Source organism: Grammomys surdaster, unplaced genomic scaffold (assembly GCF_004785775.1).
Source record: "Grammomys surdaster isolate TR1022 unplaced genomic scaffold, NIH_TR_1.0 136, whole genome shotgun sequence".
NCBI classification, from domain to species: domain Eukaryota; kingdom Metazoa; phylum Chordata; class Mammalia; order Rodentia; family Muridae; genus Grammomys; species Grammomys surdaster.
The window spans coordinates 9,922,958-9,937,683 of record NW_021604594.1 but is presented as its reverse complement, the minus strand read 5'-3'; the positions used below and the strand labels follow the sequence as shown (position 1 = coordinate 9,937,683).

At 36.7% G+C, this 14,726-nt stretch overlaps 1 protein-coding gene across 3 annotated transcripts in view; it reads right to left on the bottom strand.

Annotated features, from left to right (window-relative positions):
* Positions 1-14,239, bottom strand: part of Lnpk (lunapark, ER junction formation factor) — a 64,324-nt gene extending 50,085 nt beyond the window's left edge. For all 3 annotated transcript variants that reach the window (XM_028762954.1, XM_028762955.1, XM_028762956.1), the window contains exons 1-4: positions 14,126-14,239; positions 8,913-9,001; positions 6,378-6,419; positions 4,607-4,794 (exon numbers count right to left, since the gene is read on the bottom strand). In XM_028762954.1, coding sequence (XP_028618787.1) covers positions 4,607-4,794; positions 6,378-6,419; positions 8,913-8,939 — 257 coding nt within the window. In that variant the 5' untranslated portion in view covers positions 8,940-9,001; positions 14,126-14,239. The remainder of the gene's footprint in view (positions 1-4,606; positions 4,795-6,377; positions 6,420-8,912; positions 9,002-14,125) is intronic.
* Positions 14,240-14,726: the final 487 nt, after the last annotated feature.

The following is a 14,726-nucleotide window of genomic DNA, read 5'->3' as shown; positions in this document are numbered from 1 at the left end:
AGGAAGGAAGGAAGGAAGGAAGGAAGGAAGGAAGGAAGGAAGGAAGGAGAGAGAGAGACAGAAAGAGAAAAAGGAAAGGAAAGAATAAGTGAAGGATGGAGGCTGGCAAGAAGGGGTAGGAAAGAAAGAGACAAAGACTATGTGAGACAATGATACAATAAGATGGAGGTGTGACTAAGTGGAAGAGCGCTTGTCTAGCATGCATGGGCACTGGGTTAAATCACCACAGACATATTCCTAAATGCTTCACAGGCAGGGAAAATAACTCACTGGGCCAAGGCTCTTACCATAGATCATGATAGAATAAATTTAATCCCCAGGACCCACACAGTAGAAAAGAACGACCAACCATTAAGATGTCATTCGATCTAATAAAACATACACGCACGTGCAAGCACACACACACACACACACACACACACACGTGACTGTTCTAGTTTCCTTTGTACAGCTGACAAACACTCTAACCAAAAACAACTGAAGACGGACTCTTTATTTAGTTTATACTCAACATATCACAATCTATCATTGAGGGAAGACAGGGCAGGAACTCAAGCAAGATAGAAATCATGGAGGAACTGTTTACTGGCTTGCTCCTAGCCTACCATTTAGCAGCCTTCTTATACAGTCCAGAACCATCTGTCTAAGGAAGATATCCCAACTGTAGGCTGGACCCTTTTTAATCAATTAGCAAGCAAGATAATCCCCCAGAGATATGTCCACAGGCCAATCAATCTAGCAAATCCTTCAGGTGAGACTTCTCAGGTGATTCTAGGCTATGTCAAGCTGATACTTAGGTACACCTACACGTAATAAAGGTTTTCTAACTTTAAATAATGATTCAGGCTAAGAGTACAGCTCAGTAGGAAAAGTTTAAGACATGACACACTGATTCTATCCTCAGTATCACAATAAGTGATTTGTCTCAAAAGTAATTCTTATGACTTAGTAACAGATCCAGCAAAGCACAATTTGGGGCAGCAATTAGAATTAGCAGACTTCAAATGAGACATCTATAAATTAATTGCCTTTTAAAATCAGAAAATCAACCTGCTATATTGAACTGAATGTCAAGTTAGAGTATTTTTCCTACTTTTATTAAAATATTCACATCAACTAAGTATCTCATACTTTTAATCTTATTGTCTCCCTGCTTTTTATGAAAAAATAGAAAGGAAGCAATGTAAAAGAGCTCAGCATTGTAACATCATTTCTACTTTGGAATTTTAAAAAAATCCAAAAGATTTCTAAAAAGGGAAAGAGGTTAAGAGCGAGGCTGGCAGCACAGCTCTTACCCAGCATATGCGGAGGCTCAAGGCTCAGCCAGAAAACTAACTGCAACGCTAGACATGAGCTCCACTTCAGGTCTCAGAACTGAGCATAAACATAAATGTGTTCACTCTACACATGCAAAGATGATTATGAGTTTGGGAGTTCAAATTTGGAAATATATCCTACACTAAAGATTAAACCAAACCCTGACCCAGCACTCTTGATACCTTCTTTTTCTATTTTCCATTTCTTCCTGTCGTATCCTATCAGTTTTAGCTTTCAAAATATTTCTAAGTTATCTATTAACAGCTGGTGTTACTGGGCAGTCCAATTTACCTTTATCTCTACATTAAACTTATTAAGCCAAGCATGGTAGTGCAAGCCTTTAATCCCAGCAATCAGGAAGCAGAAACAAGGAGATCTCTGTAGGTTTGAGGTCAGCTTGGTGCACACAGTGAATCTCAGGCCAACCTCTGACACACAGTGAAACCCAATCTCAAAAATGAAATAAAATAATAGACTTTATATAGCTCCTAGGTATTTTACTTTTGTCTTCATAAAACAGCATACATGTGACCCTCTTAATGTAATTTCCATCTTGCTACTCTTCCACTACAGAAGCTTCCCATTTCACCTACTGTGAAACTCACACTCCCAAGCTTTGATTTTCCATAATACGGCCCCTGCCTGATTCTCTAAGCTCACTTCACATTTATCTCTCCATCACACATTACAAATATGCCTGTCATCTTTGCCCCTCAAATAAGCTATATACTCAAATTCTCAGTCTACATATTTTCTATTTTCTAGTTTTAGAAGCAGTCCTTCAACTCCTAGACCTTGTTTTTAACAATGTAAAGTATACGCTAATGTAAAAAATTCCAACACTATCAGAAAACATATAGAACACAAGAACTACTTAAAATCATACCATTAGAAAGAATCACCACTAATATTTTTTTAAATAATCCTTTATATGGAACTTTGTAGATATATGTGCCACTATATGCTCCATATAGTCTTCATAAACTTCAACTTTTACCATACTTGTTCTTCACACTTAATGCTCAATTCAAATACCAATTCCTAAAAAGAGGCTTTCCAGGAACCTTGTAAAGAAACTTATTTTCAATCACATCATTCAGCTTCCTTCATTGCACATATTTCTCTCCAAATTAACTGTATGTCTTTGTTAACTTTTCTCTATTTTTTATCTGCCCAATCACAGAGGAATTCAAGTTACATGGAGCAGAATCTTACCACTGCTTTTCCCATCACTATGGTCTGGACCACTACTTAACACACTGCAGATGCCTAATACTTAATAAAGAGATGACAGCTTTGGTAACCTTGTGTGTGTGTGGTACTAGGATCCAAAACCATAGCCTAACATATACTAGCAAATGTTCTACTAATAAACTATAGCCCCTATACCTTTTTTATTTTCTATTTTTGAGACGGTATCTCAGTAGGTTGCATAGCCTGAATCAACTCCTCTATAGTCCAGGCAGGCCTTAATCTTGTGATCTTTCCTTCTGCCTCAGTTTTCCAAGTAGCTGGGATTACAGGCCTGACTTCAGTTAATATTTATAAGCTTCAAAATCCTAAATTTTTATCTTCTACTGAATTTTCTCTAACCTCATACTCTTACTTAGCCATCCAGTGACGGCTCCAATAGAAAACTGCAGTGGCTCACCAAACCTCCTCCTGCTCACGGTACTCACTTTTTTGATGAATGATGATGCCCTCAACCAAATATCTCAAACTATAAACCTGAATTTCTACCCTTGAAGTGATTCCTCCTCTTCATCCCATATCCAATTACCAAGTCTCTCAACTCTACTTCCTACATCCCCAATCCATCAACTTCATCCAATCCATCTGCTCTTCTCCCACCCATCAAATACAAACCATTCATCACTTCCCTTATCAACTACAATATCCTTCTAGCTTCCTACTCCAGATCCACTCTTACTTCCTTCTAATTTATTAAAAGTTACACTCTCAGAGGCTATAATAACATGATGGTTAATCTTGTCAATTTGGCTAGATTTAGAATCACTTAGGAGACAGACATCTGGATATGTATAAGAGGCTTAACTAAATGTGGACAGACCCATACTCTGGGCTGGATCCCAGGCTTAATAAAAAGGTAAACACAAGCATAGCAATAGCGTTCACCTTACTCTGTATTCCAACTGCAAACGCAATGTGTCCACACGCCTACAACCACAGCTACCACTGGTCTTGCTGCCATGCCATACCACTTTACACATAATCCATTCTGCAAGTCTCAAATTCAGACATCAATTCTTCAGAAGTCTGTAGTAAACAATTCCACTGATAGCCTTCTTCTCAATGCAGCCTTTGGTTATACAATCAATCACACAGTAATCTAAATAACTGCTGTAAAGAACTGTGTAGCTATAATCAAAGTTATTGATTTTAAGGTGAGAGGTTATCATGGATTACCCAGGTAAATCGGAGACTCAGAAGTTGACCAACAACTTAGGTCTATAGTTCCTCCCTCCAGAGATTCTAAATAGGCCACTGTCTCATCCCTGGAGACTCTAGCCTATGAGATTCTAAGCAAAGTCCAAGTTAAGCTGCCTGAATTTCAAACTTCAGAGCTCTGATATAATGAATGAGTGTTGCTTAAGCTGCCTAACTTGAGACCAATTGAAACCTTACAACCAAGACTCTTTCTAGACCGCTACACTAAGCCTGAGTTTGGGTCCCTGTTCCCATAGCATTTGCATTTCTGTCATAACATTAACCACATTATTACTTTATATATAGCCTAAGATCTATAGCCAATGATTTTTCAATTTTGTTCACCATAACCCAATGTCTACACAACTGCTATCCATATAAATGTTTGCTAATTAAATGAAAAAACTGTTCCCCAAAATTTTTAGTTGAGATACACCTCCTACAAAATATCAGATTATAAAGTACTTAAGAAACAAATTATTGATTATAACAATAATTAAAGAGAGGAGTTAGGGTGAAAGATACATATTTAGAGTCATTTGAACACTTATTATTTCAGTTTTACAAACCCTTGCCACTCACTACCTCCCTTACTCCATGCCCAGTTCCACAGGAATCCTGGCCATCTATCAAAACACTATACATTACTAGTAACAGTGGTGATATCCCTCAGATATACCTTTGGATTATAAAGTACAAGTTATCCTACAATTTAAAAAATAATAATTATCAAACTTCAAAAATAATCCAAATTTATTCAACCTGAGACATTAAAATTTTACAATAAAAAATTAAAATTATCTGGTCAGAAAAGAAAAAGATCAACAAAAAGAATACTTACATCAAAGGAAAAGCAAAAAACGGGAGTGTCATGACAAGTCTTGCTGTAAATTCATCAGGAAGATACCACAAGTATACAATCAAACATGTAAACAGATAAAGAACTGAAGAATAGATAATTAATCTTCCAACCCATAATTTTTGCAATCTCTGATTTTTTTCTCTAAATTCTTCCAATGCTTGAATTTCCTGTTAAGAGAAAAGTATCCCATATTATGAAATCTCATAAATTATTTAAAAATTAGAATTGGAAGAATTAACATGACAGAAAGACTGTATAAGGTTCCTAAAATTCAATGAAATACAATGCTCTAACAATTTTAAAGCAAACATATGGAATAGTAAACAAAAATAAAGTTAAAAACTAAGTAAGTCTGTCCCAATAATTACTTTTTAAGTTGAAATATTAAATACTCTTTTTAATCTATCAAATTGGCAAAGACTGGAGAAGTAAAATTGGCATTAGCAAATATTTGTGGAGTCAAGAATATAGTAACTTTCCACATATGGCCTTTAAAAATCCGACAAAAAAGGAATAAAAATAGTAGGGCCAAATATGGTGGCATACACCCTTAATTCTGGCACACAGAGGCAGAAACAGGCAGATTTCTCCAAGTCTGAGGCCAGTCTGGTATAAATAGATAGTTCTAGGCCAGAAGACAGAATATAGTGAGACTATCTCAAAAAAAAACAAAACAGTGATTGAAGATTGAAATTACATCATTTCACAGTCTATTCACTACTTCCAATATCCTGAGGGAAAAACATTAAATAAGAGAAAAATTTTAAAGCTATAGAATTGTTCCACAGTAGCCTGCAATCTTTATCAAGTTGTTACATTGATTTACACCATGCTAGCTCTAATTGCATTCTAACAGAGTCTATTACTACTTGATACAGGCTTCTTAAGTCACTAAGAGACTTCAGATTTTTTGGGGGGATCATAGTTCTCAGTACTCCTCTTTATCAGTAGTTCTCAACCTGTGGATCACAACCCCTTTGAGGGTCACATATCAAACATTCTATATATCAGATACATATTATATACACTATAATTCATAATAGTAGCAAAATTGCAATTATTAAGTAGCAACAAAATAATTTGATATTGCCGGGCTCTTGGGGTCCCGCTTGGGTTCTAATAATAAAGACAGGGAGACATCCTCAAGTATAAGGCTGTTTGCTGGGAAAGTCCCTCAGCTAGTCTATCAGACTTCATCCGAAGTCTCTCCACATTCAACCTCCCTGCTCTCCCTGTTCAGCTTCAGTCTCTCCTGCCTGGTCTTCCTGCCCCAGCTCCCGCTGGCAGTTCTTTATTATACAAAAAGCCTCACTCTTTACTCATGGAGTCTGAACCAATCAGCAGCAGGACAACATCTGATCCATCTCTCTGATTCACCCCTTTGGCATTGAGAACAAGGTGACCTGTCTATGGCAGTTTGCTATTTCTTTTGGGGCAGGTAAGGGAGCAACAAACATTTACTTATTCTGCTAGCCTGGCACCGGAGGCACAGTCACTAACAATTGAGAATACAGACACAACTTCATAGCCAGTTGATACAGTACACGTGGGTTATTCCAACAATGTTATGGTTGGTGTCATCACACATGAAGAATTATACTAAAGGGTAGCAGCATTAGGAAGGTTGAGAAGCATTGTTCTGTATCATCTCTAAGTTCCCATATCTCTTCTCCAATATAAAATTACTAAAGTAATATTTAATTAATATCTAAAATAAATTAAAATACTTTAGAGCCAAAAAAGAACGTACCTTATCTATGTTTTCTAGAACTTCTACTGTTGAAGGTCTTGCCTGTTTTAGAAACAGAAATAAGACCTGGCATTAAAAGTTGTTACTACAAACATTTTGTTAAAAACTCATTTATGTAGTCATTAAAGAATATTTTAATTCTCAACTAGGTTTCTCAATGTTACCAAGCTATATGCTTACCTGTTCATAACTATAATTGAAAAATTATACTTACCAAACTATGTAAGATTCTTACAATAACTTTTTCTGAAACTTTCGACTTTGACAACTCTTCTTTTACCATTCTTAACCTCAACAGAACAGATTTTATAGAGAGACATATTTCTACCCAAAGGGATTCATATACCAACAGATTCATGAACTAAAGATAGTCTAATTCAGTAACGCTCAGGCTCTGTGCTAGCAGCACACCAACTGATTTCAGCATCCCCCCCCAGGGCTCTGGAGGTTAAAAAAAACAATAGATTATCTTCATTGTGATTCCTAACATTTCCAAAGGGATTTGTTTGTTTGTTTGTTTTAAATGATTATAGATGTATGCCTGAGTGTTTCTGTATACCATGTGCATCCCTGGTGCCAAAGAGGCCAGAAGAGGGTACTGGATCTCCTGAAATTGGAGTTAAAGACAGCTGTGAGCCATCAACTAGGTGCTGGAAATTGAGCAAGGGTCCTCCAGAAGAACAATCAATGCTCTATCCTCTGAGCCATCTCTCCAGCCCTAGGTATACAGCTTTTGAAAAATAAAATTTTTAAAGAGTATATAAGAATACTTTATCATAGCAGAGATTATTTGCCAAAGGTATTTCTATATAAGTCAGAATGGTTCAAATGGCAACTAAGACAATATTTATTATCAGTATTATATCTTGAAGAGTTTATAACACATGATTGAATCATGCAAAATTGCTATTTTTGTATGTCAAAGCAGAATATCAACAACTTCATATAATTCAACCAAATAAGAAAACAAAAAAAAAAATGATAATTTGATTCTCAGTCTGTCATTTTTTGTTGTTGTTTTTGGTTTTGTTTTATTTTGTTCTTTGAGACAAGGTTTCTCTGTTTAACAGCCTTAGCTGTCCTGGAACTCACTTTGTAGACCAGGCTGACCTCACACTCACAGAGATTCACCTGCCTCCCTCTCTCTCAAGTGCTGGGACTAAAGAGATGAGCCCCCACGCCTGGCTCCGTCAAAGATTTTTAAAGAGGAGTCACTTCATTCATCTGTGGAATGAAAAAAGGAAATCCCATAGAAGTAAAAATTAAAACATCTAAGGAAACTGGACGTACAAGTTGAAGAGTTGAAAGCTTTGAGGTCAAAGGATACAAAATACATTGAGTAAGTTCTACAGACGGCACAGCATTGTGACTACAGCTTATAATAATAACTATATTCTTTTTATGAATTTATTTCATTTTAAAATATGCATATAGATGTATTTCTGTGTGTAGTTACATGAGTTCATGTATCATGGGAAGCTAGAGTTCCAGGCAATTGAAAATAACCTGATATGGGCACTGGGAACTTGAACTCAAGTCCTTTGCAAGAACAACAGGTACAGGTACTCTTAACCACTTAACCATCTCTCTAGCCCTGATATACTATATTCTTGAAAAACGCTAACAGAGGGAATGTTTCTCACCACAAAAAATATAATTATGTGAGTTAATGTATATGTTAATTAGCTATAGCTAAATAATATAATGTAGACACTTTAAAACATCATGTTGCATACAATAAATATGTTATTTTACCTGTGGATTTTTTTAAAAAGAGAAAAAAGTCAGTATTACACAAATCTAAAACATGGATTTAATCTAACAAGTCAATAGCTAAATTATATACCAAGTATTACTAGACTCTATTATTATGATAAGGAATAAGGAAATTAATTTATCTTAGACTACATTATCTCTCTCTTCTTACATTTGAAGAGTATTTATCAATATAATTTATATTTTATATCTCTAAATTTGAGATACTTTCTCTAAAGGCTTATCTAATGAAATCTGCATTTTAATTGTGTTCAAGCTATAACTCTTAAAGCCATATTTAGTGTGGTATCAATAAACTTATGTGTCATGCTAACAAAAAAAGCAAAACAAAACAAAAATTCATAATACCAGCAGTGGCAGGACAAATTTCTGTGAGTTCAAGGCTGCACACTGAAACCCTGTCTCCAAAATAGATAGACAGACAGATTAGATAGATGGTATAGTATGCAAAAACCATAAGTATGATATAAAATTTTTAATTTCAACTACTTTTAGAATAAACTTGGAACTTGGGCGGTATGAGAAGAAAACTAAAACTGCTTGCATAAAATACATAAAAACAAATTACTATACATATTAGATACCCATAAAATAAATATAACTACCAAAATAATATCCAAAGAAGTAATTCTAATGGAGTTAAATGAAATTAAATATATGTATCAAACTTATTAAAAAGTATGCTGATAACTTTATGAAAATCTTTATAATAGTTTTGTTAGATTTTAAAAACTAGCAATAAAGAAAATTTTTTCTTACCCTCCATCGAGAAAATAATCCACCCATCTTTTATTTGAAGAAACTTGCCACAATAATAAATTTCATGTGCTGTCCAAAAGAAGTCACAGCTAGAAACAAAGTAAAATATTTTAAAATTTTAAGTTAAACATATAGCACATTCTCTCTAACTTTTTATGCTTCAATACTACATTAAAATACAGTAAATTATTTGTTGGCCTCCACTTACATAAAACTTGAATCCTGAAAAGTCATTGGTATATTCAAAGTGAGGACATACTTAAAAGTAAAAATAGAGTTGGAAATATTTTTTAATGTAAATCACTTTAGAAAGTATACACATACCTACCAATTTCCTGGTCTTTTTAATAGTTTATGTTGTTCTTGTTATAAAAATAAATAAACCATTCAATAATCTGAGCCTTAATATTTTGTAAATTAAAGTGAGTGATGTCAATGGTTTATCACAGGGTGGTCTTCTAGGGTAAACACCTTGGAGATTAAAAAAAAATAGAGAACAAGAAAGCTAGTGATTTGCCCCACAGCACATAAGAAATAAGTTCTAAAGTCCCTCTATCTTCAGACTTCTATTTCTGAATACTGCTGTTCAACACCCAATTAAGCATGTGTTAAACTTCTAAGACCCTCAAGTTAGGTGAGTTTAAGTTCAGCTAGCTGTGTATTCTCTTTGTTTATCTATGATTCTAGAATGTTATATAAAGAATCAGAAATAGTAACATCATAAGTCAATTTAACAGAAAATCATTTTATAATTTCTTGTTTTTTAACTTAAAATGGTACTATTATACCCCCAAATTGATATGTTACCAGGCTACAAGTATATGATTATCAGTGTGTGAAACTATACTTATACACACATGCACACACACTTATTTTCATAGGTATATCTCCCATGTCTTAACCATAAATATAATCACAAAATAATTATCAGCAGCCAGTAAGAACTGCAATACTATTTATATGTCAGAATTATCTCAAGTCATACCTATTTTAAGAGTTTCTTTTTTTAGAAAAGTAATGAATGCCTAATTATAGAGTACTTTCATTTACAAAGTGATTCTTATGGGCAAAATATTATCTGTTCTAAAACAATCTGAAGCATACTAGCTTAATTTTATAAGCTACAATTAAGTTGCAATCTAAATAGTAATCCAGTAATATAATATATACACACACACACACACACACACTCTTGCTCAGTATTTGAAACTCTAAAATGTGATTATGAGGTATTCTAGAACTCTAATGAACAAAAGTATAAATTCTGAGTCAAGATTAAGCAAATCTTAAAATCTTAAGTTTCTAAAAAATAATCACCAAGAAAGACAGACAGAAGAAATTCAGATGCTCACTTAATTTGTATTTCTCTGTCATCACCCCATTATTTTGAAACTGGCTTGTTATATCTGACAGTGTTTCATGCACAACTAGATTACATATTTCCATTTCTAAAAGAAGTATATCCTTCCAAGCTTGTAACCATCACACCTGGAGACCAAATTCTCTGTTTTGGTTGGATTTTTTTTTTTTTGAGACAGGGTGGCTATATAGTCTAGCCACCCTCAACTACCTTTCTGCCTCAGCCTCTAAGTACTAACAGGCACTACAAAATTGTACCATCAGGCCCCACCTGGCTTAGACTGATTTTTTTTTTTTACTGCTTGAAATTAATAACATCAGTTACACACTTGGCACGAGATCTCTAAGAAGCTCTTAAACAAATGATTCCCAAGAATTTTATCATTTATATACTGTCCCCCTCCACTTCACAAATTAAGACCCTGAGGCTATAGAAGTAATATGCTAAGCTCCGAAGATACTAGGTAGCAAAGTCAAACACAGTATTTTAGTTTTGATTCTTTTCTAATGCAGCCAATCATTCGGAACAGCAAGAAATCAGAAATGGAAGATACATATATAGCATAGGCTGGAATATAGCTATATAGACTAGAATGTCTATGTAGAAGATATAGATATCTGGGGATACTGGTCAGAAATAGAACACTTGCCTAGTACATGTGGATCCCTGAGCTCAATCCTCAGCACCAAAAAATAGAAAAATAAAAACTAAGTTAAATAAAATATATGAAAGTACCTTGAACCTTCTCAAATAGTTGGTAAGCAAAGCTACTAAAATGGAAACTGAGTTACAAACAAGAGACAGTGTTTATGTCAATGTATCATGTAGCCTAATCCCTTTATCTGATTAAATCTGGGTGCTTAAATTTGCATTAGAGAGAAACTAAATGGCTCACTAAATTCCTAGGGTTCTTGTTAGAACTTTCAGATCAACTAGCCTAAAACAGTCTTTACTGCATATTATTTTTTAAATGAGTATATGAAATATACTCATACCTCATAATAAATACCTATTTTATGTCAGTTATTTGCTTGGAAAATGTTTTGCTGCTACAAACAAACAAACAATGATTTAGCCTCCAGGCTCCCTGAAGCAAGAAGTTGTGCTTTTAAGTTTACCCTCTGAAATGTTAGTAATAGTCATTAAATCCATGCTTAATAGTCATAAGTATAGTAACAATCCATTCTTATTGCTTCAGAAATTTTTCTACCAAACTCTAGTATTATTAAAGCTGATTTACTATAGTGCACATATGATAGTATTTTTAACTGATGTGAAACACAGGAAGGTTAGATGTTTCCTACAGTATTAAGTTCATTTCTCTATCACACCCACTGCTTCTGTCCTTTCCATCTTAACTCCAATTCTGACTGACCATCATTTACTGTAAAATAGGGAGCAAAAAAATTAAACATCCCTGTTTCTCAATTTCCTCATTTGCAAAAGACAGAATCCTCTCAAATGTTGAAAGGTTTAATTAAGTATGTCCTAAACGACTTACCCTAGTGCCTGATAACAGTCATTACTCATAATAAGTTGTTTTTCTTGCTGTAGTTATTGCCATTTTCTAATCCATCTCTACCTTCTTGCCCAGTAACTCTAGCATTTCTTTCTGAAGCATAAATCGCTCACTTCCCTTTAAATGAACCTCAAGCAGCTAGTCCCCAACATGTACAGTCTCTTTCCAACTCTGAGATCACAATGGGACTTAGCATGTACGACCTTAATGGCTGAGTGCACCTAAATATGTTTTCTTTTTTTAAGATTTAGTTATTTTCATGTGTATGAGTATTCTGCTTGCATGTATATGTGCACCATGTGTGTGCCTTGTGCCCAGGGAAGTCAGAAGTGAATGTTAGATACCAGAGAACTAGAGTACAGATGGTTGTGACCCACCGTATGGGTCATGAGTGCTCCTAACCTCTCCAGCCCTCTACCATACTATATGATGTTTTCTATTATTATCATCCACACTCAGATTTAAGTGTTTTTCTTGGATTCTCAACTCACTTCAAATCACATTAAAACAATGGGATAAGGATTCAAATGGGATATGGCTCAGCCATTTACTAGCTATTTGATCTTAAACTAAGAGAGTTCTTAAACTCTCTAAGCCTTGGCTAATTAAGCAGTTAAAATATTTACATTCCTTGGAATTGTATAAAGTAAGTGAAATTATTTATCACTTGGCAGTGTTTAGCATAGTACTGAGCTAATTTTAGCCATTACTATTGCTATTACCAAAAAATATATGTAATATCTAAATGAAGCATGTGCCTAACTTGTCATTGAATAAACATACAGTTTAATTATTTCATAATTTAAAATGTTTAAGAATAAAATAAATTTGTGTTTTTACTGAAAATATTTTTCTCATTTACCCCAGCATGGAAATAAAGCAGAATATTTTTCAAGCACTCCTTACTGTAATAAACTTGTAAGCCTTCATAGAAAACAACAAAAGAAATGGAGTTTTGTGTTTTTACCTTAGATTCCAAACTTAAATATAAACTAGTCACCTTTAACAGCACCTCCACATTATCCTGCACAATTTGGGTTTAAATGTGGTTTGTTTAAAATCGCTTTCAAATATCCAGATAGACAACTCTGAAATATCTTACACCAGGTTTATTACCCAAAAGATAAATGGTAAATATACCTCTAAAAGCACTTTTAATATGAGATGACCACCACTAAATAAATAAATATAATAAAAGATAAAAAAGACTGACAGGGAGATTCCTATATGAACTCATACCTTTGTTAGAGTCACCTGTCCTTGCATTCTTCCAATATATAAACACCATAAACATTTTATTAACATCATTACTATGGTGACCCCAATAGATGTCAAGGAACTTTTTAAAACTCTACTTTTAAATTAACCACTCTTGTTTAAGAAAATGTATTCAAAATCAACTTTGTTTCCCTAAGAAGGCACTCTGGAGACCTTTGGGGACTAGGTATTAGTCCTGACTGTCAGCTTGAACATATGCCTATAACTAAACTTATTCACACCCATCACAACTCTAGACAATGTTGTCAACGCTAAGACCGAGGCCACAGAGACAGAAAACAATAGGCTCTAGGCACCACAAACCAGAAGCCAAAAAGGAAAAACAGAACACGCAAAACTCAGTGAGTCACAGGTGTTGCTTAAAACTGCACGCAAAAAATAAATTCGCCAATCCGAACTCTCCGTCCGCAAACACATCGTCAAAGAATTAAACCTACTGATGTCCCTTGGAGTCGCTTGTCCCGGGCTGCTCCTGACACCATGCATCTTCGTCCTACCTGTCCACCCCTCAGACGGGCAGCTGTCCGTCCTATAAGTAAGGACAATGGTTGTGGAGCTGCTCCTCCAAGTCGCTCACAATCCACGCCCACAAGTGGACGGAGTAGCATGACACTGACAGTTTTCAGACCTGCCGGTCGTGCCAGCTCAGGTGGACGCGGAGGTGATTGGAGCACTCAGGGGGGATATTTCAGCTAGGGATGTGCTTTCTGGGACCTTCTGAAACTTCTCAACACAGGTGGGCCCAAGGGCTCGGGCTCTAAACAGCTACGGCGCGGAACCCCTGAGAACACACCCAGGGAGAACACCGGCCTTGGGGGAGGCAGAGCCGGGTCTCGTGCACTCCGGAGCCGCTCGGGCCGCTGTGCAGGGCGATCCATGAGAGAAGGTGGCAACAGCGTACGGAGGGCAGCCCCGCGGCACGTCCCCAGCCGCCGCCAAGCTCTAGGCCACTTGGCATGGGCGGAGGCACCCGGGCCGGCGCACGGAGGAACCCGGCGACTGGTTCCTGCGGTCCGGAGCGCCTCCGTCTACGCGGCCCTCCCTTCACCGTCCTACCTGAGGAAAGCGGGCGCCGCTCGGCCCCGGCGTCCACTCGGGGAAGCCTGGGTCGCCACCGCGTAGAGCCTCTGGAGCAGGCAGCAGCACCTACTGATAGAGCACTGGGCCCGGCCAATGCCTTCCCATCAAACCCCGCGCTCCCGCAACCAGCCAATGGGCGCTGCAGCCAGCGCGCGCCGCTCCCCCATCACGTGATCCGGCCGGCCCAGCCGTTGGAGCCTCAGACCCGCGGGTGTGGCCCGAGGGTTTAGGCTGTGTATCCTCCACCGCTAGGGTAGCTTGTTCGCCCTCGGGACACAACAGGGTAGGGTCGTTCCGACTGACTCTTACTAGTAGTTGATTGTTAATCTTCTCTACCTCCTTTTCTTGTGAACAACTCCCACGCCCCAGTCTCGCCAGGAGAAGAAATTTCCCTGATCTTGATTGTTCCAGACTTTCTGAGCGAGAGAAGAGTGTGGAGGAGAAAGGGGAGGGGCGTTGAAGGTCAAGACGCGTGTGTGTGGAAAAGAGCGGGTACCTGAGATCCCAGATCACCTGTCATCCAGCAACCAGCAAAAAAGGTTCACATTGCGTAGCTCAGAAGCTACGCTGGGATTGG